General features: G+C 40.8%; 1 protein-coding gene across 2 annotated transcripts in view; it reads left to right on the forward strand.

The window, feature by feature from the left end:
- Positions 1–24,232, forward strand: part of clcn7 (chloride channel 7) — a 99,901-nt gene that overhangs the window by 40,091 nt on the left and 35,578 nt on the right. For both annotated transcript variants that reach the window (XM_068056154.1, XM_068056156.1), the window contains exons 9-17: positions 1,712–1,795; positions 3,625–3,718; positions 4,587–4,651; positions 7,963–8,079; positions 8,786–8,840; positions 11,525–11,585; positions 17,721–17,865; positions 19,597–19,690; positions 23,976–24,145. In XM_068056154.1, the coding sequence (XP_067912255.1) occupies positions 1,712–1,795; positions 3,625–3,718; positions 4,587–4,651; positions 7,963–8,079; positions 8,786–8,840; positions 11,525–11,585; positions 17,721–17,865; positions 19,597–19,690; positions 23,976–24,145 (885 nt within the window). The remainder of the gene's footprint in view (positions 1–1,711; positions 1,796–3,624; positions 3,719–4,586; positions 4,652–7,962; positions 8,080–8,785; positions 8,841–11,524; positions 11,586–17,720; positions 17,866–19,596; positions 19,691–23,975; positions 24,146–24,232) is intronic.

Raw genomic sequence — 24,232 nt, forward strand, 5'->3', positions numbered from 1 at the left:
TCCAAAGATTCATCATCTTCTGAGTAAAGAAATTCCTCCTCTTAAATGGCCTACACCTTATTCTGAGACTGTGTACCCTGGTTCTGGACTCACCAGCCAGAGGAAACATCCTATCAACACCTACCCTGTAAGAATTTTGTCAGTTTCAATGAGATCACCTCTCATTCTTCAAAACTCTAGAGAATAGAGGCCCAGTTTCTGCAATCACATCAGAAGACAATCTCACCATCCCAGGGTTTGATGAACCCCTGGTGGACTACCTCTACAGCAAGTATATCCTTTCTTAGATAAGGAGACTAAAACTGTACACAATACTCTAGGTGTGATCTCACAAAGGATCTATACAATTGCAGCAGGACTTCTTTACTCCTGTACTCAAAAATCCTTACAATGAAGGCCAACATACAATTTGCCTTCCTAATTGCTTGTGCATCTGAATACTAGCTTTTAGTGACACATGAACAAGGAATGATTGAGAAAATTTCTATTCAAAGCTTTGCTTCATGACAAAGTTCTTCTCTGGCTGTGTAACTGCCCCTGGATTTGCCTTTCCGCCATTTCTGGGCTTTAATGTTGGATTCCTCAAAATTCAAAATTGCTCAAGCTTCAGCCTAAGTTTGTGGTTTCTGATCACATGAGACTGACTAAAATAGGGAAATAGTTTTCTCACTTTCCCCCTCCCATTCAGACTACATGTTTGGTGAAAGCAAGTAACATTTAAGCCACACAAGTGCCAGGCAATGACCATCTCCACTAAGGGAGAGTCTAACCACTTGACATTGTATGGCATTACCTTCATTGAATCCTGCACCATAAACATCCTGCAGATCACCAATGACCAGAAACATGATTGGAGCAGCCATATAATTACTGTGTTATGAGAGCAGATCAGAAACAAAAGATTCTGTAGCAAGTAACTCCCCACCTGACTTCCCAGAGCCTTTCTGCCATCTACAAGGCACAAGTCATGAGTGTAATGGAATACTGTTCACTTTCCTGGATGAATGCAGTTCCAACAGCACTCAGAAGCTTGATGCCATCCAGGGTAAAGCACTGTTGATTGGCACCCCATCCACCACCTTAAACATTCACTTTCTCCATCACTGGCATACAGTGACTGCAGTGTGTACCATCTAGCAGATGCACTACAGCAACTCGCCAAGGTTTCTTCATTACAATATCCAAAATCTGTGATCTCTGCCACCTAGAAAAACTAGCAACAAGCGCATGGGAACACCACCACCTGCAAATTCCTCTCCAAGTCACACGCCATCCTGACTTGGAAAAATATCACCTTTTCCTTCATTGTCGTTGGGTCAAAATCCAGGAATTCCCAACCTAGCAGCAATGTGGAAGTAGCTTCACCACACAGACTGCAGTAATTCAAGAAGGCAGTTGATCAGCACCTTCTTGTGGGCAATAAATGCTGGCTTTACCAACAATGTGCACACTCTGTGACTGAATTAAAACAAACTAGATTACCAGAGAAAAATGGCCTTGAAGATCGAGCTGTTATGATGGCAGTAAAGCTACATTGGTTCATTAAAAAATGCTGCTGCAAATGTAGAAGGTGGATTTATTTTAAAAAGTGTGCTGCAAAACCTGAAATGGATTAAATTGGAGATGTATCAGTAATCCCAAAGTGAGCACATTTAATTACTTCTATTCAAGTTTTAACATAATAGTGTTTTCATATTACTCTGATTTCTAGGAAGGTCCTATGATTCATTCTGGTGCTGTAATTGCAGCTGGTATTTCACAGGGGAGGTCCTCAACCTTAAAGAAAGATTTCAAGGTTAGTTTTGACATTGTTCTTTACTTATTCATTAGCATAAGTCTGAAAGTAAAATCTCCCATGAATTGGTACAACAAGCAGTGTTATGGTTCTTAATTGATTATTGACTAGATCACGGCCAATGGAGCCTCAATGTGGTTGCATTTAAACTGCAGATTTGTTCAAGTAATTGCTGCAATTGAACAAACAGGGCAGTTGGTGATTTCAGTTGATTGCTGGCCATAGGTCTGGTGTATCAAGTGCAGGTTAATTGACTGAATTTGAACTAATTTAAAGCAGTCTGGAGGGCATTAGCGATGAGGAGAGGTTGGATAAACCTGGATTGTTTTCACTGGAATGACGGAGGTGGAGGGGCGACATGATAGAGGTTTACAAAGTTATGAGCGGCATGGACAGAGTGGATAGTCAGAAGCTTTTTCCCAGGGTGGAAGAGTCAGTTACTAGGGGACATAGGTTTAAGGTGAGAGGGGCAAAGTTTAGAGGGGATGTGCGAGGCAAGTTCTTTACACAGGGTGGTGAGTGCCTGAAACTTGCTGCCGGGGGAGGTGGTGGAAGCAGGTACAATAGTGACGTTTAAGAGGCATCTTGACAAATACATGAATAGGATGGGAATAGAGGGATACGGTCCCTGGAAGTGCAGAAGGTTTTAGCTTCGGCAGGCATCAAGATCGGCGCAGGCTTGGAGGGCCGAATGGCCTGTTCCTGTGCTGTACTGTTCTTTTTTGTTCATTTTCCAATAATTGTAACATCAGCATGAGAAATAGATCTGAGTTAGGCTTCAGTTGACTGCCGGTCACTGCAGCTGCACATTATTATTAAAATGATCATGAGTGCCCGCACGTCTGAAATTTTGGGTGCAGTGTGATGCGCGCCTCCAGCGGACAGAAATTCACAATTTTGCCCTGGGGACTGGCCAATGTGGCGGGCGGTGTTTGCTTCAGGTGAATGATTTTTTGAACCAGTGTACAAGATAGCAGAAACGCCAACATAAATTAGTTCTGTGTGTAACTCAGTTACATTTTTCATTCCATCCAGCCTCACAGCTCCATCGACCCAGGTTCAATTCTGGGTACTGCCTGTCTGGAGTTTGCAAGTTCTCCCTGTGTCTGCGTGGGTTTTCTCCGGGTGCTCTGGTTTCCTCCCACAGCTAAAAGACTTGCAGGTTGATCGGTAAATTGGCCATTATAAATTGCCCCTAGTATAGGTAGGTGGTAGGGGAATATTGGGACGGATGTGGTAGGAATATGGGATTAATGTAGGATTAGTATAAATGGGTGGTTAATGGTCGGCACAGACTCGGTGGGCCGAAGGGCCTGTTTCAGTGCTGTATCTCTAAATAAAATAAATAAATATCTGGGTGGAAGTCATGCAGAAACTCCAGGCCAATGCTTTTTAATGAACTGTTGATATCAGTAAACCTCTGTTCGTTATTCATGTATGTGGGAACAAACTTGATTTGAAAAATTAAGATGGCTTTTCTTTTGAGGAAACTTGTATATTCAAGTTTATCGATATCCTGGGGTATTACTAGATTGATGTTAGGGGAGGGGAGGAATTAATTCAGAAATTTTACTGGGCTTTGTACATTATGTCTGTACATGCGAATAATGTTCACTTATTCATTTTGCACTTATGCCTTTAATTTGTATAGTCTGTGAACAATTATTGTACAACTTCTAGAAAAGAAGTTGTTTGAAGAACTTGCAATCTTGAAAAGTTATCACTGCGATTGTGGCCGGGACAGTTTTTGCATTTTCAGTATCCTTCAAACCAAGCCCATAGTCTTGAAGAAATTGAGAGATAAAGATCAATGTCTTGCTGTGTTTCAGATATTTGAGTATTTTCGTAGAGATACTGAAAAAAGAGATTTTGTGTCAGCTGGTGCTGCAGCAGGAGTTGCTGCTGCTTTTGGTGCCCCAGTAGGTAAGGAACAATGTGATGATCAGTGTGCCCTGTTTATGTTGAATATCCAAAGATAATATCCAATTTGTGTAATAAAAGATGAAAATTCTTGGAATACTCAGCAGGTCTGGCAGCTTCTGCAGAGAGAAAAACAGAGTTAACGTTTCAGGTCAATGACCTTTCATCAGAATTTGTGTAGTTAAGTCTTCCGTTTCAGAAAAGAATATTTCATGCAGATGAACGTCTGATCTTTAAAACCACAGCACAAAAGAGTGGATACTATTTGTTTTAAATGAGGAAAAATCAAACCTGGATTTTCCCTAAATGGTCAACTGTATCCATAAAATGCTTTGAGGGAGCTGTCCTGGGAAGTGATCAGCATACTGCCGCCTTGCCACTGGGATTTGGGCTTGAACCCCACTCAGTCTAAAGGGTCTTGTGTGAAATACGTTCAGACAATTACAGTTGCTCATGCGTCTCATGCCGAAACACAAAACTGTCCTCACTTGGCACTAATTGGCACAATATTTAGTTTCCCTGATGTGGCAACCGCAATACAATTAGCCATTATTGCTAAGGAAAAGGCCAATAATCTTGATTCTTGATATGTGCCAATTGAAATATCGAAAAATGTTGAAGACGAGTGTGAAAACCACAATCTTGTTCCCTTTTGAACTTAGATCTTTGGAAAGCACAGTCAAAAATATCACTCTGATGTTTAAATTATTCAGAAAAATAGAGCTTGACTTAATAGTTTTGTAGTGAAGGCATTTTTATATGCATTAAAATCTGGCGATGCATTTTTTAAGTAAATAAAATTCTTTACTATTGATGTAGTAATTAATGGTTTTTGAGTGAAGCTTCCCTGTAATGTAAATTTGTTTTGCAGGTGGTGTTCTTTTCAGCTTGGAAGAAGGGGCTTCCTTCTGGAATCAAATGCTGACTTGGCGTATTGTAAGTAGATGGAGGTTTACAAAATAGAATACATAATAGTTACCACAGCATCCTTCAAAACCATTGTCTATTCCTTTCCAAGATACCCTCTCCAGGGCCATTCACCCTGTCCAAAATTCTGCCCTGTCTAAAATCATCCATTCTTCTGCAGCACTCCAATTTGACTTCTGGCCTCCCATCTCACTGGTCAGAATCATTCTGGCAAAAATGCCATCCTGTGTGATTGCAACCATACCTATGTGTTTTTTTTAAACCCCTCATCCTTTCTGCTTCTGTTGATACAGTCAACTTTTCCACCTTCCTTCAATGTTTCTTGCTTCCAGTCTACCTCTGAAACATCGCTCTCCTGCTTCTGCTTGTGCTTGTATGCAACTTGGCACAGACACTACATTGTTGTCTACAGCTTCTTCTATGCTCACGTGGTCATTGTTGGTGTTTTCCTGGTGTCCATCCTTGGCCGCCTCCTCTTCATGATTTATAAGCTGTCCTTGCTGACATTAACTCCCCCACTCACTACCTTTTGACTTCCTCCTGCCTCATATCCCCATATTCTCTGCTCTTGCAACACCAGATTTCTTCTCACTTCCCCTCTACTCATTCAACTGCTACATTCCTGCCCTCTATCCAGTTCCCACTGACTCTCTTTCAAAATACCCCTTAAAACACTCCTTTTTGACCATGTTTTCAGTTATCTATGTTCATTTCCATTTCCCACCATTTTCTCCATATCCCTTCCTCATTATAAAGTGCTGTGGGACATTTATCCTGAGACGCATATCCTTTATGTAAGATGTACTATATAAAAATTAAAAGGCTGTAATTGACAAATTAACAAGCTAATGTACATATTCAGATATTTTGGTACTACATCCACATAATAAATATTATAGTTTGGGAAACCTGAATCATTAGTGTTAAAGTGAATAAAATTGTGCAAACAGACTTGTAGTTCTGGCCAGAATGCGTTTGTGCATCTCCATTATTTATTCCGTATGATCCATGAATTCTGCCAAGTGTATAAATGAGGTATACTGATTTTAGTTTAGAGATACAGCACTGAAACAGGCCCTTCAGCCCACCGAGTCTGTGCCGACCATCAACCACCCATTTATACTAATCCTACGCTAATCCCATATTCCTACCACATCCCCACCTGTCCCTATATTTTCCCTACCACCTACCTATACTAGGGGCAATTTATAATGGCCAATTAACCTATCAACCTGCAAGTCTTTGGCATGTGGGAGGAAACCGGAGCACCCGGAGGAAACCCACGCAGACACAGGGAGAACTTGCAAACTCCACACAGGCAGTACCCAGAATTGAACCCGGGTCGCTGGAGCTGTGAGGCTGCGGTGCTAACCACTGCGCCACTGTGCCGCCCATTTTGTTAAGTAAATTTGTGGGGTACTAGTTCGTTAAACAGCTTGTGATTCATGTGTAGAGTTGATAAAAAGAATATGTAGCGTTTTATGTTTACTTTCATATTTTGCTGACAACTCTCTGTAAAACTACTGTAAGTGAATCTTGAAAAGAGAATCAAAGTATTGGTGAGGTGGTGAGCAGTAAACTACTTTCAATGTTCAGTCTCTATCCCTGTCACCAGTCATTTTCCAAGAAGGGAAAAATTTACTTTAATCCCAATCTTCTTCCGTTGAGCATCTCCAAGAGGACAATGTTTATTTTTTTTACATAAAAGCTAGAAGGCAGTTCAGCTGACAAAAGAAGCACAGTTTTAACTTGGAGCGGGTTTCAGGTGGGCAGGAGACGAGGCAAACCCCTAGTCTTGGCAGTGTGAGGGTTGGGCAGTTTTAACTTGAGTCTCATCTGCATGCCACTGATCAGCTGCCTGCCTGAAATGGGCAGGATAGAAACTGGCGGAGGAGTGGGAGCGGAAATTTCGGTAGCAGGAGATTGCTTGCCCATGTGAAAGGGTGGCTCACTGAAAAGACAGTCTCGCAGGTTGACAGGTGGAAGCCTGGGGCTGAGGTGGCCTTATCTTTCCTTTGGACCCAGAGGAATCATTCCTGCTCCTCTTAACCCCATAAGGAAAGTTTAAAAGGAAACTTGCTGTAAATTACTTCTTTGTGTCCCAGATCCTCTTCCTCTGTATTCACTTGGTGGGAAAGACACTGTGGTTTTCCTGCTTGGGCTACAATTATAATTGCAGTCAGGGATCGATTATATCATCGGTCTCCAATCTGCACGTTTAAAGGAAGACCCAGCTGTCTTCAGGTGAGTGCATTTTCATCCTGCTCAACAGGACTGGTTAAAATTGAAGATGGCTTGGTCCTTGTGGGACATCAGCAGGTAAATCAGTCAGCTGATTTTAACTGGTGACCCATTTTTGCTAGTAATGAAGAATAAAAATTACTCCTGTAATATGAACTCTATCAACAAGTAGTTAATTTAAAAAAAACTGCCTTTTGGCCCAGGATACCCATAGGGAATTATTAGCTCTAGAGCAGGATCAAGTTAAATTGAGCTTTTGCCAGCTTTGATCGGTGTCCAAACTGGTCTGGAGTGCTGGTTTCTAGATCACTCTTAATGCACTCTCAGAAGTTTCCACAGGCCTGTATTGTTGAAGAAACTTTCCATTTTGAAGGGAGGCCTGAAGGAACGGGCAATGAATAATTTGATCTTTCAAATCTTTAATTTTCATGTTTTCAAATACCTCCATTTCCTCGCCCCTCCATATCTCTGTGATCTCCTTCAGTCTTACAGCCTCCAGAGCTCTGCAAATTCTGGTCTCTTGAGCATTCCTCATTTTAATCGCATGGATGGTATGGATTCAAGAGGCTGGATCCTGGCTGTTTACTTCCAGGTGCAAGAGCAGTATTGCAGCAATGTACTGCACAGCGAATTGAGAGGAATAATTGCATGTTTGTTTGGAGAATGAATCTTATGAACATGCGAATTAAAAGCAGGAGTAGGCCACTCGACCCCTCGAGCTTGATTCGCCATTCAATAAGTTCATGGCTGAACTGATTACTCCACATTTCCACCTACCACCCAAATGCTGCCACTGCATTCTGAGGTTGGGTCACAATGCTCAACCAATGCTGTTAGTCCAAGCTTTGTAGGTGGTGTCTCAGTGACATGGACATGTATGACTGTCGAGCCTGATTTCTGGTTTTGCAGTCTGTTTGCCGATGAGTCAGTTGGACAAACAAATAACAAACCTCCAATTTCTCCAGGTATAAAATCTCTCTTTCTGGGGAAGTATTTTGTATTGCTAATACAATCATCGATTCTGTCCCTTGTAATTAATTCTTAATTGAATTTGATCGCTGGGATCTTTTACCTTCCAGTTCTTTGCTTCAATGATTTCAACGTTTACTTTGAACTTTGTCCTGAGTATCTACCATGGCAATCCAGGTGATCTGTCAAGCCCAGGTCTGATCAATTTTGGGCAGTTTCAAAGTGAGGTAAGAAAAGGTTAAATAATGAATGATTTTTATTGTTTTATAATAATTGTTCCATCTCATTAGCAATTTGTTGCATCAGGGCAGAAGTGCAGTTTGATATGGAAAATTCCTTTGGCCGAGGCGATTTTGAAACATGGGAATTGAGCCATTTTTTATGCCTCTAATAATCATTATTGTCATAAGTATTGCTCACAGACAAAAGAAATAAATTGCTTAATTCCTGTTTAATACTATTTCGGCAGCATTCATGTTAAGATAGAATTATTTAAAAAGACAAATCAAATTAAGTCACAGTAAATACAGTCCTGCAGTCTTTTATTTAGAAATAACACTGTAGAATTATATATACTATGTTCCAAATATTTTTCAGGGCTGTGCATTAACTCTGCAATTAACATGGTAATATTTTTGTGCATTCGCTTTTTTCATGAGAGTTAACGGTGAAAGCTACTCTCTGCTGGCACTTGCTCTCTTCTCTATTTATAGTGCCACTTTTTTTGATTTACTTTAACTGTTATCAGCCATCATGGTGTCCTCCAGAACAATTTACTAGGTCCTTTACCAAGCTTTCATGATTGACTATTTAGATGTGTTTAATGATTGTTTTAGGTATTGCACCCATTAACCTAGAAAACAATAAAAAGGAGTGCAATTCTGTGCCAATATTAATAATTCCTTTACTATTTTTATTTTGTTTTCTTAACAGGCTATACAATATAATTGGTATGAAATCCCTATATTTATATGTGTGGGTGCAATCGGTATGTATTATTTTGTTTACCAATGCAGAAATGTTGGCAGTTTAATATAAACAAAATGCTTCTTTTCTTGAAATTTTGCAGCAAATTGGCAAAATTACAGAAAATTTGAGGCGAACTGATCTTCGTATGCACCGAAACTGAGAAGTTTGATGTTTGACATTTCATCCATAAAATTGTGATTCGGGTTACTGTTTTCTAGATGTGCATAAATTCAGTAAGGTGCAATTAAATTATTATATGTTTGAAAATTATGCCCCAGGATTCATTTGTTGTCATATGATAAACTAGCAGTTATTACCACACCAGGACTCGGCAAAGTGTCCAGACACGGACACCAGTGTCCGTGGTAAAAGATTTTGAGGTCTGTGACTGGTAATTTCAGGAATTTCTGATTGACTTCTTTTGCCAGCCCAGTCCGACTTTAAAAAAAATTCACAGCCATCAGTTTTACAGCTGACAGGCTCTTTAGAGGGAGCAGCAGCTCCCAAACTCAGGACAAGTTTGGGGTTTTCCGGCGGGTTCTTATTTTTTTTTAGAAGCCCACTGAGAACAACAAACTTGTGCTGAGTATGGAAGCAGTGTTCCTACTTCTGGCAGCTGTGAAACTGGCTGTGAATTTTTTTTTTAAACTGACCAATCACAAAGCAGCTCTGGAGAGAATTCCCCTTCTCTGCAACTGTCAGAGAAAGTGGGGCAGGGGTTAGAGAGTGGGGGAGGAGGGGAGGAGGGAGAGAGGTATTGGGGGCCAGAGGGAGAGGAATAGGGGCGAGAGGGAGGGGGCAGAGAGAAAGGGAGGGGCCGATGGATGGACACAGTGGGGAGAGATAGAGGTGAGAGATGGACACGGGATAGGGATTGACACAGAGGGCGAGAGGGGAGAGAAAGAGATCAGATCACACCTGACAGACGTCCATCCAGATTCTCCGCATCGCAGCAAGTGTACGGGCAGTCATTGACTGCAGTGCAAGCAAAAACAATGCCCGGTAGTCACTAAATAGGGAGAAATGCATTTTAAATCAGACTGTGTTTTGATGGTATTAGGTTGGCAATGCACTTTATATACAAATTATGTCCCATGTCCGTGACTTAGTCAATAATTCTGTCAAATGTCATGGTGCAACATGTTGGTGCCTATCCCTGTACCACACTCATTCTCGCTGAGCCATACATCAATGATGTTGTGATTGTGCTTGATTTGACAAAAGAATCCAAACTAAACAAACACTTTCCATAAACTTTGTCCTACATGACTATGAATAGCTGAAAATGATTTCAAGATGAAAATTTATTTTTGGATTTTGCATGACAAGTTTTATGAACTGCTTAAGCTTCACGTTTTGTGGTTTGTGATGTTAGCTGAATGAGATTGTAATGCAATCACTTTCAACTATCCGTTATTTCTCTTTCTTTAAATGTGTTTTATGTAACAGCTGTTTTCTTTAGATTTGTGTCTTTGTAACTATATTGTAGACTTAATTTTTATTTGTATTTGCAACTTCTCTTTCTACCTGGCCTCCAAAACCAGCAAAACCTTCACCATAAGGGTAATTATATCTGGATGTAGTTTCTCTCTGACTGTGAATATCTGGCAGGTGGTTTGATTTTCTGTCTCTCACAGGACTCTAACTCTATGTAACTCTACCCTACCCAAGAAACAGTTTTAGGGGACTATCTGGTTTGAGTAGCAGGCAATTTTGCTATTCAATATTACCAATATTTTGCTTCAAATATAGTTATAATGCCAGTTGCATTACTAGCTAATGAATTACTTACATTTGTTAGGTGATGTTTTGATGTACATAGCTTGGAAATACAAAATTCTACTTTAATCATAACTGACATGATTTGTATAAGATTCTAAGGGGACAGACCAGCCATGATCTTATTGAATGGTCGAGCAGGCTTGAGGGGCGAATGGCCTACTCCTGTTCCTATTTCTTATGTTCTTATGTCTCATTGCATTCATCCTTTGGTTGTATAACGTGTTCTAGAGAATAGATGGGTGACCTGCTGTCTCTAAGACAATTTTTCAACTCAGTGGGTCGCTCAGTTGCACTGGAGATTCTGCAAAGGAGTCGTGTCTGATACTTTTGGAGAATCACCTCGGGGCTCTAATGCTTTGATGCTGGATCCTGGCCTGTACACTAGGATATCATGAAGTGGAGGGTTCTGTATCTTTGGGTTCCCAGAGTAGCCGCAGGTCAGGATGTAGCAGTTGCCCTTTTGAGACCAAGTGAGGTGTCTGCTTGCAATTTAAAAATTATTTACAGTGTAGCTGAAAAAACTTTTAAACAGTATAGGGGCAGAGCCATTTAGTTTACATAAAATGACAGAAGCAACGATTTTCATGATCTCTGAGGTACCAGATCTTGGGTTTTGAGATAATTGATGAGGTGGCAACCTATGCACTGTCATCAAAAATTACTGTTTGGACATCATCTGCAGATAATTTACTGACATGTATTTGGCACAGCAACATGCAATGTCATACGGGAAAGGTTGTTGACATGAAGTTCAATATTTTAATGGTTCATTTGACCTTTCCCATGATGTGTGTATGGTATCTTTTGAAATAGTGACAGATTAGTAATCTGTCTCAGCCTTTAGTTGCTATGACATGGAATTAGCAGACTTATTTGTTCATTTTAAAAAGCCAATTAACATATATTCTCTTTGTACTTCAGGTGGCATGTTGGGAGCACTATTTAATCGGTTGAATTACTGTTTGACAATGTTTAGAATCAGGTAAATTGTGCAAATCCAATGCATTTTTCTGTTTAACTTCACTGAAAAATTGATGCGTTGAATGAGAAATGTAGCAATGGCTTCAATCGACATTTGTTATTAACATGGAGAGGCGGTGACGTAGTGGTATTGTCACTGGACTAGTAACCCAGAAACCCAGGGTATTGCACTTGGGGACATGGGTTCAAATCCCACTACAGCAGAAAGTGGAATTTGAATTCAATTAATAAATCTGGAATTAAAAAGCTAGTCTAATGATGGCCATGAAACCATTGTTGATTGTTGTAAAAACCCATCTGGTTCAGTAATGTCTTTTAGGGAAGGAAAGCTGCTGTCCTTACCTGGTCTGGAGCCTACATATGACTCCAGACCCACAGCAATGTGGTTGACTCTTAGATGCCCTCTGAAATGGCCTAGCAAGCCACTCAGTTGTATCTAACCGCTACGAAGTCAATAAAAAGGAATGAAACCAGGCGGACCACCCGGCATCGACCTAGGCACCAGAAACGACAACGACAAAGCCCTGTTGAACCTGAAAAGTCCTCCTTACTAACATCTGGGGGCTTGTGCCAGTGTTGGGAGAGCTGTCCCACAGACTAGTCAAGCAACAGCCTGACATAGTCATACTCACGGAATCATACCTGACAGACAATGTCCCAGACACTGCCAGCACCATCCCCGGGTATGTCCTTTCGCACCGGCAGGACAGACCCACCAAAGGTGGCGGCACAGTGGTATACAGTAGGGAGGGAGTTGCCCTGGGAGTCCTCAACATCGACTCTGGACCCCATGAAGTCTCATGGCATCAGATCAAACATGGACAAGGAAACCTCCTGCTGATTACCACCTACCGCCCTTCCTCAGCTGATGAGTCAGTAATCCTCTATGTTGAACAGCACCTGGAGGAAGCACTGAGGGTGGCGAGGGCACAGAATGTACTCTGGGTGGGGGACTTCAATGTCCATCACCAAGAGTGGCTCGGTAGCACCACGACTGACTGAGCTGGCCGAGTCCTGAAGGACATATCTGCTAGACCGGGTTTGCGGCAGGTGGTGAGGGAACCAACAAGAGGGGAAAGCATACTTGACCTCGTCCTCACCAATCTGCCTGCTGCAGATGCATCCGTCCATGACAGTATTGGTAGGAGTGACCACTGCACAGTCCTTGTGGAGACGAAGTCCCGCCTTCACATTGAGGATACCCTCCATCATGTTGTGTGGCACTACCACCGTGCTAAATGGGATAGATTTTGAACAGATCTAGCAATGCAAAAGTGGGCATCCATGAGGCGATGTGGGCCATCAGCAGCAGAATTGTACTCAACCACAATCTGAAACCACATGGCCCGGCATATCCCCCACTCTACCATTACCATCAAGCCAGGAGACCAACCCTGGTTCAATGAAGAGTGCAGGAGGGCATGCCAGGAGCAGCACCAGGCATACCTTAAAATGAGGTGTCAACCTGGTGAAGCTACAACCCAGGACTACTTACATGCCAAACTGCATAAGCAGCATGCGATAGAAAGAGCTAAGCGATCCCATAACCAACGGATCAGATCTAAGCTCTGCAGTCCTGCCACATCCAGCCGTGAATGGTGGTGGACAATTAAACAACTAACTGGAGGAGGTGGCTCCACAAGTATCCCCATCTTCCATGATGGGGGAGCCCAGCACATCAGTGCAAAAGATAAGGCTGAAGCATTTGCAACAATCTTCAGCCAGAAGTGCCGAGTTGATGATCCATATCTGCCTCCTCCTGAAGTCCCCAGCATCACAGATGCCAGACTTCAGCTAATTCAATTCACTCTGTGTGATATCAAGAAACCACTGAAGGCACTGGATACTGCAAAGGCTTTGGGCCCTGACAATAGTCCGGCAATAGTACTGAAGACCTGTACTCCAGAACTTGCCGTGCCCCTAGCCAAGCTGTTCCAGTACAACTACAACACTGGCATCTACCCTGCAATGTGGAAAATTGCCCAGGTATGTCCTGTACACAAAAAGCAGGACAAGTCCAGCCTAGCCAATTACTGCCCCATCAGTCTACTCTCAATCATCAGTAAAGTGATGGAAGGTGTCATCAACAGTGCCATCAAGCGGCACTTGCTTCGCAATAACCTGCTCAGTGACGCTCAGTTTGGGTTCCGCCAGGACCACTCAGCTCATGACCTCATTACAGCGTTGGTTCAAACATGGACAAAAGAGCTGAACTCGAGGTGAGGTGAGAGTGACTGCCCTTGACATCAAGGCAGCATTTGACCGAGTATGGCATCAAGGAGCCCTAGCAAAACTGGAGTCAATGGGAATCGGGGAAAACCCTCCACTGTTTGGAGTCATACCTAATGCAAAGGAAGGTGGTTGTGGTTGTTGGAGGTCAATCATCTCAGCTCCAGCACATCACTGCAGGAGTTCCACAGGGTAGTGTCCTAGGTCCAACCATCTTCAGCTGCTTCATCAATGACCTTCCTTCAGTCATAAGGTCAGAAGTGGGGATGTTCGCTGATGATTGCACAATGTTCAGCACCATTCGTGACTCCTCAGATACTGTAGCAGTCCTTGTAGAAATGCAGCAAGACCTGGACATTATCCAGGCTTGGGCTGGTGAGTGGCAAGTACCCCAATATCAACATCCTAGGGGTTACCATTGACCAGAAGCTGAACTGGAGTAGCCATATATATACCGTGGCTACAAGTGCAGGTCAGAGGCTAGGAATCCTGCAGCGAGTAACTCACCTCCTGACTCCCCAAAGCCTGTCCACCATTTACAAGGCACAAGTCAGGAGTGTGATGGAATACTCTCCACTTGCCTGGATGGGTGCAGCTCCAACAACACTCAAGAAGTTCGACACCATCCAGGACTAAGCAGCCCGCTTGATTGTCACCCCATTCACAACCTTCAACATTCACTCCTGCCACCACTGACGCACAGTGGCAGCAATGTGTACCATCTGCCTTCGAAACCTGCGACCTCTACCAAGTACAAGGTCAAGGGCAGCAAATGCATGGGAGCTCCACCACCTGCAAGTTCCCCTCCAAGTCAGACACCATCCTGACTTGGAACTATATCGCCGTTCATTCACTGTCACTGGGTCAAAATCCTGGAACTCCCTTCCTAACAGCACTGTGGGTGTACCTACCCCAAATGGACTGCAGCGGTTCGAGAAGGCAGCTCACCACCACCTTCTCAAGGGCACTTAGGGATGGGCAATAAATGCTGGCCTGGCCAGCAACACCCATACCCAATGAATGAATAAAAAAAAAAATTACCTGCCTTTGATCCATATTTCTCGATGCCCTTACCTAACAAAAAAAAAATTATCGACTTTGGTCGGAAATTTCAATTGACTCAGCATCCATAGCCTTTATGGAAGGATATTCCGGATTTCCACTACCCTTTATGTGAAAAAATGATTCCTTTGTTCCTAAATGGACTAGTTCTCATTTTAAGATGAACAACCCCACGCGTGATTTGGATGCCTCCACCAGAGAAAATACTTTCTCTTTATCCTGCTGCATCCTTTATAATTTTAAAGACTATTAATTTTCTAAGCTCAGGAAAATACAAATGAAGATTATGAAACTTGTCCTCATTATTTAACACTTTGAGCCCTGGTAGCATTCTGGTGTATCGGCACTGCACCTCCTCCAATGTCAATATATTCTTCCCGAGGTGTGTGGCCATTTCAGAGGGCAGTTAAGAGTCAACCACATTGCTGTGGATCTGGAGTCACGTGTAGGCCAGACCAGGTAAGGACGGCAGATTTCCTTTCCTAAAGGACATTAGTGAACCAGATGGGTTTTTACGACAACAATAGTTTCATGGCACCATTATTGAGACTAGCTTTTAATTCCATATTTTTTAATTCATTGAATTTAAATTCCACTAGCTGGCGCGGTGGGATTTGAACCCGTGTCCCTAGGGCATTATCTCAGGCCTCTGGATTACTAGTCCAGTGATATTACCACTACTCCATCATCCTTCCCCCTTACCACCTTTGCACTAATTACTTTCAGTAATATAACAAATTTAGCAAGAAAGTCTATAAACACCAACAATATCCCCACCAGCACCATCTTTCCACTGCATTCCCCCTCCCCCCCTCCCCCCCCAAAAAAAAACACAAAGTGAGCACTGTCTGCTGCAAACCTTCTTAGAGTTAAGGCTGTGATGAGCAGTGATGCAGCTGTGCATTCCTAGCCATTGCTGCCTGATCTCATTTCCATGTTGTGTGTGTCAGGAATGAAATAATATATTCATTACCACATCAGACCTGTACTTGTTCTGAAGGCATGCAGCTGTCATCTGAACTACTTTAATACTGTTGTTTTAACTTGCAATTATTGGAAACCTTAATTAATATTCTTTAGATATTCTTTTCTCAATAGTATGTGGTGTATGAAGGCCCAAATCATACAAATACAACCCTTAAATGTTTGTGTTCAAGTTTTTTTGTCCTTCACAGGCAGAGAAAAAATGTTGCGTGCAATTGCGTGGTGCAGTGTTGTGTGTTATCTTATAAGACTCTAGTGCAAATCTCTACAGATTGTTAAATACAAGGATCTACTTGGAGTCGATTGATGGAATTTCAGGACTTCTAATATAAAATTGCCAATAACTTATTGGCAGTCTTTCTCATGATGGCTGACGTTTTCCTTCTCAATACTTCTCACACCAGCTATGGGTTCAATTCTAATTTTTTAGTTTGGTCTGTATAGTTGTTAAACTGATGAGGCTGTAGATCATGATATTTTGCTGTACCACTGACATCTAAACAGCTCAGTATGTTACTGAGCTGATAATGTCCTAACAATTTCCAAATTGAATTCGTTTCATCTACATATGATAAGCGTTCTGTTCAGGATGGGAATGTGTTCTTATTCTATTGACAAGGCCATGTGAGGCACTCAGTTTTGTAGATGTCATGTCGCTGAGCATGGAAACATGCTCTATGCTAAATAGAACGGTTGCAACTTGCATGATGTACGAGTTTGAAAAGTATGAAAAAATTATTGCCTTTGTCAACCTTTTATTCCTTACTGAATTTTTCTTTCATTTACGTTTCAACAGTTCATTGGTTTGTAAATCATTTATTAGGATTCCAGTCATTTGCCCTCAGTCAGAGCCTTGCTTAAAAGTTTTTTTTAAAAAAAGAGCTAGCAGCTAGTTTCCAACTATTTTTTATTTTCGACCCAAAGTTATCTATTTATGTTGCCTGGATACCCAGGTTATGAGTTTGAATACACATGAAGAGGAAGCTGCCAGAACATCGAATTAAAGTGACTGGGAATTAAGATTATAAAGGTCAACAGGGAAAGGTACTAAGGTATCTTTTGTAAATGCTAATCCTTACATCTATAGAATAGCAATCTGGCATTGTCATATTGTGGGAATTTTGCCCTTCAAGGATATGAGTTTCACAAATTCCATTCCTGTCTAGTAGAACCGTTGACCACAAGTTGATTTTTATCGCTTCCATCAAGCTTGAATCGATGGTTTGATGTAATTGTACAGAATATTTTTCTCTCTTTCGCCCTCTTGTGCATTTTTACCATCTCCCCTTCTTCCTTCCTATGTGCGTGGACATGTGTGTATGTGTCTTTGCCTCTCATACCACAGTAATGTGGTTGGGATAACACATTTGGTAGTGAATTTTGAACCATTTTTTCACTAACTTACTAAATTGAAGACTAATGTAAGATTTGGTCCACGGGGTCGCAGATTACCTAAAAAGGGAGTAGTGGTCATATGTGGTGTTAAAGCAGTTTATTAAAAAGCAACAGTTTAGATACAATACATAAGTTAAATAGAAAAGACATGTGACTTGTAACAAGTAGAGTGTACCACATCAGACAGGACAGCTGGCATGCGCGAACAGCTCTTTCTTCCTCCTCCTTTCTCCTCTTCTCAGTATCTCACGTCTTCACAACTTCTTGAATTATCCAAGTGTTAGACTGGAGTCATCCACAAGTTTTTTTTTTCTCCACTGCCAACCTGCTCTGAACTCTCCCAAGGTCTCTTAGTTTATACCCTTTTACAAGGGTGAACCTGGATGGATTATTGACCGGGCCTTATTGCCCTATAAAGATGTATTTTATTACAAAATATTAACCTGCTTTTGTTATGTCTAAAAAGATACATTCATCGTCCCTGCTTGCAAGTGGTTGAAGCTATGCTAGTTGGAGCAGTGACTGCTACAGTTTCTTTTATCATGATATATGCTATATACACTGAAGACTGCCAGCCTATTGGAGAAGATCCTGTTAAATATCCACTCCAAGTAAGTTATTGTCTCTTTTCTGGAAGTTTGTAGCTTACAGTTTTGGGTTTCAGAGTGAACACTTTTCCCTTCAACAGCAGCTTCTTCAGGAGGGGAGAAAGTTGGCAAAAAATGTAAAAGCTATTGTAATAAAAATAGAAGAAATGGGATGGGAATGTAATGATTTAATTTGTCTGTTGCTGTTTGTTGGAGCAGTGGTACAGCTGCTACAGCTTGCTATAGCTCCCATGGGTTAGGGAACCGAAAATTGGCTAGGTTCCCATGGCTGATTACTGCTCAGCGATCTACCAATGGTAGTGTGTGAACAATGAGGGGGCAGGCTGGTGATGCCCTCTACAATCGAATAGCATGCTCAAGACTTACACATGAAAAATAGCCACTTGGGTGAGATACTGAAGGGTGATCAGTATTTGTAAAGCTATATCCAGCTTTCTCAACAGAAGCGGAATGGAGAAAATGAAATAGAAACAAACAAACAAACCTTGCATTAGTAATTGTGCTTTAATAATTTGCTGATATGCTGAATGCAACAATTTTTTTCTAAATGTTTGATGATCCATCTCAACTGTGGCTATTTGTTTAACTTCATTGCATATAAGTTGACTTGGAGCCTTAGAGAGAAGCTACATATAATTTAGCAATTTACATTTCAGAATCATTTAAAATTTTTCTGTAGCCTATGCCTACCTACTGCAAAAACCATGACCTGTATTGGACAGAAACAAACAACTGTATCTGATAATTTAAAAAGAAAATAAAACTGAGTGATTTCTACAAATCTGTTCACATTCTGCTGCACAAACTAAAAGCAACAAAATGTTTTCCCTAATGGCTCTGGGTTTACATTTCATGTAGTTTGTGCTAAGTTAACTGATTTCAGCTAGTGTGGTATTTGGAATGCTTAATTGGCCTTGGTATCTGAGTTAGCGAGGCTTAATCAGTTACTGCTGCTGCTCCTGATGACTATCCAATAAGCCCCAGCATGTGTAGTTGAAGATGGAGTCTGGTTTGACTGTTAAGTCTCCTTGTGGTTGAATAACTTATTTCCCTTCCTCTCTCTGTGATCACAGATGAATAATAGCCATTTGAGTAAGGTGCAAGAGGTCAACTGCCTTCCATGGTGGTATAACCCAATAAAGGTTCAGTTTCTTGAGGAAAGACAGAAAACTGGTTAAGAGAAATGAGCAATAAAAAAGGGATTTTTATTGCATTGTCTTCCTAAATTTGATTTGTTACAGTTTACTCTTAAAGAAGCTATTGAAATTTTTAACACTAAGTTTCCACTTCACTGTTGTTTATGTTGATTAAGTAAATTATTGGATAATACAAAAAGGTTTGGTTATGAAAAGCAACTTCAAAGCGTCAAACACCATAGTTTGAGAATCATAGGAGACAACGTTTTGCCCAATAAATTTTGCATACCAAAGTATATTGCAAGGAAGTTACCATTACCATTACTGAGTTGTCACGAGGTGTTCAATAGATGTTTTGTACAAAATGTCACTCATCAGTAGAAGTAGTGTTATTTTAGAGACTGATTCTAGGAAGCTTCTGTTGCAATCATTTCCATCAAAAGACTTCAGTGTCTGGTTGCTTTGGAGGAATTTGGCTGGTCAGACTAGGAACTTGTTTGCACTGACTGTGTAAACAGCTGTGTAGATATCATTGCAATTATCCAGAATATCAAATGCTGTCTTGTTTAATTGAAACGCATAACTTTTATAATTTCAGCTATTTTGCCCAGATGGAGAGTACAATGCAATGGCCACAGCATTCTTTAACACTCCTGAAAAGAGTGTTCGTAGTCTGTTTCATGATTCTCCAGGTCAGTGTTAGTAAAGATGGAAATGCGACTCTTAAAATCTATTGAACTGGAGTTTTGCTGCATTATTGGTATGATTAATAGTTCAAGAATGTTAACTAATTAATAGCTCATAACTACATGGCCTTTTTATTAAACTGGCACTTTTTACTTTTTTTAAGCTTGGTATTTTATAGTTTTTACATGTTATATATTTCTAAAATAATTTAGTCACTTCAGCAATTTGTCGGTTTTTTTTTAAAGCCTTTAACCACCACAATTTAGTAACCCCTTCTAGCATATATCTTGCTGAAGAAGAGCAAGTCAAAGAAAGTAATTTTGTTTAGATTGTTGATGGCTGCATCCAGATGGTTGTAATATTAGGAAGATTTAAATATGCTTCAGCCCTACCCCCCACTGCTATGCAAAGTTAGTCAATTTAATAATTTACAGGTATGTGGTGATAGGCCCTGAGTCCCATGTTTATGTTTGCATTATTGTATCTGGAGTAGAAATGAAGGGGATATTGACTCTCGCTTCGAGAGCTAACAAGCATAATTTTATTTTTATTTTCAGGAAAATGTTGTGGAAGGTTTTCACTAGTAAAGCTGAAGTTGTTTAGCAACAATACAAGGACAAAATTGATAGTTTAATTTCTAGTGCAATGATATATTGAGCACAATGTAGGAAGTAACAAGGAAAGGATTAATTGTTCATCCTCCATATACATATTTGTAGGCATCCATTCAAATAAGGAAACACAATTGGGACACAGTCTCTTTATAAAATTTGGTACCACACAATAGCCAGGTATGCATATAGATTTCCCTATCCTTTGCTTCATTTAAAGTCTAGTCGTAACAAATTACATCTAAGTTATCTTTTCTCCATCATCAGTTTGTTCATTTTGTTGTCATCCATCAGGGAACCTACATCCTGCTGTAGGTTCATTCCAGGTTCATACATCTAGATGTACACAATCTACTTCAAAAAATCCAAAAAGCACTTATGACCAGTTGAATTGATGGAAAACATTCTTCAAATAAAGGATAGGAGATGATATTTCTCACATTAGGAAGCTTCAAAAATCTCCCTCTCTCCAACGTGAAATAGCTTATGCTTCAGATCAAATGAAGAAATAAGTAACGGTCTTTTTAGGCTGCATCAAAGAACATTTTTTGTACTGGCAGAGTCAAATTCCATCATCAGGAGAAGCAACATACCCTCTACTTTTTTATTTGGAGTGCAGGGATGGTTTATTTAAATGGGTGGCCCCTTTAAATTTTTTCACATTCCTGCGCGTGTACGGTAATGTAAAGGTGCCAACTTCGTTCGGCCGACACAGGATCTTTCAGGTAGCTGCGTGGCTGCACAGTTTGGAGGGAACATTGTCTAGGAGTGCAGCTTTCTAGTGTAATGAGACCAGTGTTACCAGGTTAGCAGCAGTGACTGCATAACCTATCCATCATCGCAGCCCTATTATGAACTTTAGGCTGTTCCTCAATTGTGCCCTATTTTCTCAAAGCAATAAGATAAGACTTTGCCAGTCAGTGTTTTTATTCCCTACTTTTTTCTGTCTCTTTCTCCTACTTCCCACCACCCTCTGCCACCCACCCCCATTCCCTCCATATGTCCTGAGTGAGGAGAGTTCTGCATCCCTTTGCTTTCCAAGAGCATCTGAGACTTCTGAAAGGCAGTGTGGTGCAAGGATCATGGGTACAGGCCCTTGGATATCAACGTCTCCTCCTTTAAGAATTAGTGTTCCCACTGGCTCTGTTTATATGTTTTGAGGGTTCAAGTTGCAGCATGGAATAAACAGATGAAACATTAAACTGAGGCCCTGTTTGCCCCCTCCGGTGGATGTACTATTTTGAAGAAGAGCAGGGGAGTTATCCCTGGTTTCCTGGCCAATATTTATCCCTCAATCAACATCACAGAAACAGATTATCTTGTCATTGTCACGTTGTTTGTAGGAGTTTGCTGTGTGCAAATTGGCTGTCATATTTCCTACATTATAACAGTGACTATACTTCAAAAAAAAATACTTGATCGGCAAATGTGTTCAGACATCTGGTGGTTGTGAAAGGTGCTATATAAATGCAAGTCTTTCTCTTTTCATAAGTTGTGAAAATTTTGTTTTGAGAACTTTCAAATGGAATCTGAACAATTCCTGCAATGGGACACGCAGGCCCAAAACACATATGAGCACCTGTTTCATTTGCATGAGAATGGCTTGTGCCTCCCCAGGCAGATCACTGGTAAATTAAATATGAATTTCTTGCTACTGCATTACCAGGAGTGGCCCTCAGCTAGGTCCTGGGAGTGGGAATGGGGTTGCAGGGGCTGGCAACAGGCTTTGGCACTGCTGCATGTTCATGTAGGTTTTTTAAAAGAACACCTTTTTGATGGCCTTGGACCTCTTTAAGGGCAGGTGGTTAGGCCAAAGTGAATGCTTGCTGTTATGGTTTAATATCGTGTTTCTATATTGTAAAGATAGATGCTGCCCTTTGGATATGCAAGTAAGAAGCCTAACCTGTAACAGGGAAGGGCCGTCGGCACTTTTTCTGCCTTCCTCGATACGGCAGGAAGTGCGCTAAATGGCACGGAATGTAAATGTGTGCGCGTCCACCATTTTGGACACTTTGCATCCATTTTAAGCCTATAAATTGAGTGCAGCCTCAACCAATTTCTAGGCCAGAGTTTATTACTGGTGAAATCCTGAACTGAGATTCTGATGCCATATCCACTCCATCACAAAGACTGCCTACTTCTACCATCTTTTTGTCTTAAATGTCTTACATTTAATCTTATATCTATGGCCCTTTGTTCTAGACCCCTCAATCACTGGAAACAGTTTGTTCTTATCCATTCCATCCCATTCCGTTTTATAATTTTAAACACGTATCTAACCATCCCTTAATCTCCTCCTCAGTTCTAAAGAAAATAACCCCTTATCCTATCCACTGCTGTCTGTGGTTGAATTACTCATCCATACCTTTGTCATCTCTATACTGTATCGCTAGTCGAGTTGGCCTCCCATCCTCTGTGTACTTTAGCTCATCCATAACTCTACTGTATGCGTGCCCACCACCCCTGTCTTGTGATCCCCTAATGCCTTTCTGTGGTGTAGTCCTTGCTTGACTTCACCCTGCTCTATAGTCTACCCGAGTCCTACAACTGTATTTCCCCCTCACCTGATTCTGGTATTGCAAGAACAATTTGTAAAATGTCAAAGCTAGTAAAGTTCATCAAAAATAGCTGTTAGTGGGATTATATGTGTAAGATTATAAATTACATTTTGTTGAATATGATAATTAATGGTGTCCTGAAGTTATCTTTGCATGATTTTTTTTTTTCACAAGCTTGAGCTCTTATGGCTAATGTCATTGGAACTTTTCCACACTAAAGATGTTTATTTGAAAACTGAATACCTTTACTGTCTACAGATCACATTTGGGCAGCGGTCCTACAACTACATTGGTTAGTTGTTTTCTACTTGTCTTTATGATCGCAAACATCATTTGCTAAAAGACGCCATTTAAAAAAAAATCTCCATCTTGGACTTTGAAGACTTAAGTGACAACAACAGCTTATAATTTATATAGTGCATTTAATGTAGAAAAACATCCCAAGGTGTAATTTAAAAAATGAATACTGAGCCAAACAAGCAGCTATGAGAAAGGATGACCAAAAATTTGAGTAAAGAGGTGGGATGTAAGGAGGGTCTTGAAGGAGAGGTGGATGGGCTTTTGAGCATAAGGACTAGGTAGCCAAAATGTGCACACAGATAATATGATCTTCAGCTTCTTACAATCAAACTCCAGGCATGGGGCATAGTTACATACAGTACAAAGTGCCATTAAATAATAAATGGAATCTGGTAACCAGGTTAGCCGTGCAATGACACATGAACTTTGATCTACCCATTTCCTTCCTCTAGCTGTCGTCACTCGCTCACTCGCACACTCTTTCCCCCATCCATTCCCCCAATATGTTGGTTTGTAAGCTTGACTTCCCCATCACCTTTTCCAATGGTGAGAGAAGCTGCAACTCCACCTTCTCACAGCCTGATCCCTCAAGATTGAGTTAGTTCATTGTAGCTGTTATTGTTTTTGTTTTATTTTCTCTCATTGTTTATAAAATTATTCCTCATCTTTTGTGTAGGTGAGAGGGGAATTTATTTTGCAGTTCAAAGAGGCAAGGTTTATTTGATTTTGAAAATGAAAAAGAAATCTGAATACTGCGAAACAAAATGTTATTTGATGTTAAAGAACAGTTTTTACTTGATCAATATAATCTGTTTTTACAGGTTCATACAATCCACTGACTTTGGGCTTATTCACATTAAGTTACTTTTTTCTGGCTTGTTGGACATATGGTTTAGCAGTATCCAGTGGAGTCTTCATTCCCTCTTTACTGATTGGTGCTGCATGGGGAAGATTGTTTGGAATATTTCTTTCCAACGTTTCAGCAGTCTCTGTGAGTTTCTTTTTTTAATAACCTTGAACAATAGTAAGTGTAATCCATAAAGTTTTGGTATTTTCTAAAGGGGAGAAAGACTAGCAC

The sequence above is a fragment of the Heterodontus francisci genome, chromosome 24 (assembly GCF_036365525.1).
Source record: "Heterodontus francisci isolate sHetFra1 chromosome 24, sHetFra1.hap1, whole genome shotgun sequence".
Lineage (NCBI taxonomy): Eukaryota > Metazoa > Chordata > Chondrichthyes > Heterodontiformes > Heterodontidae > Heterodontus > Heterodontus francisci.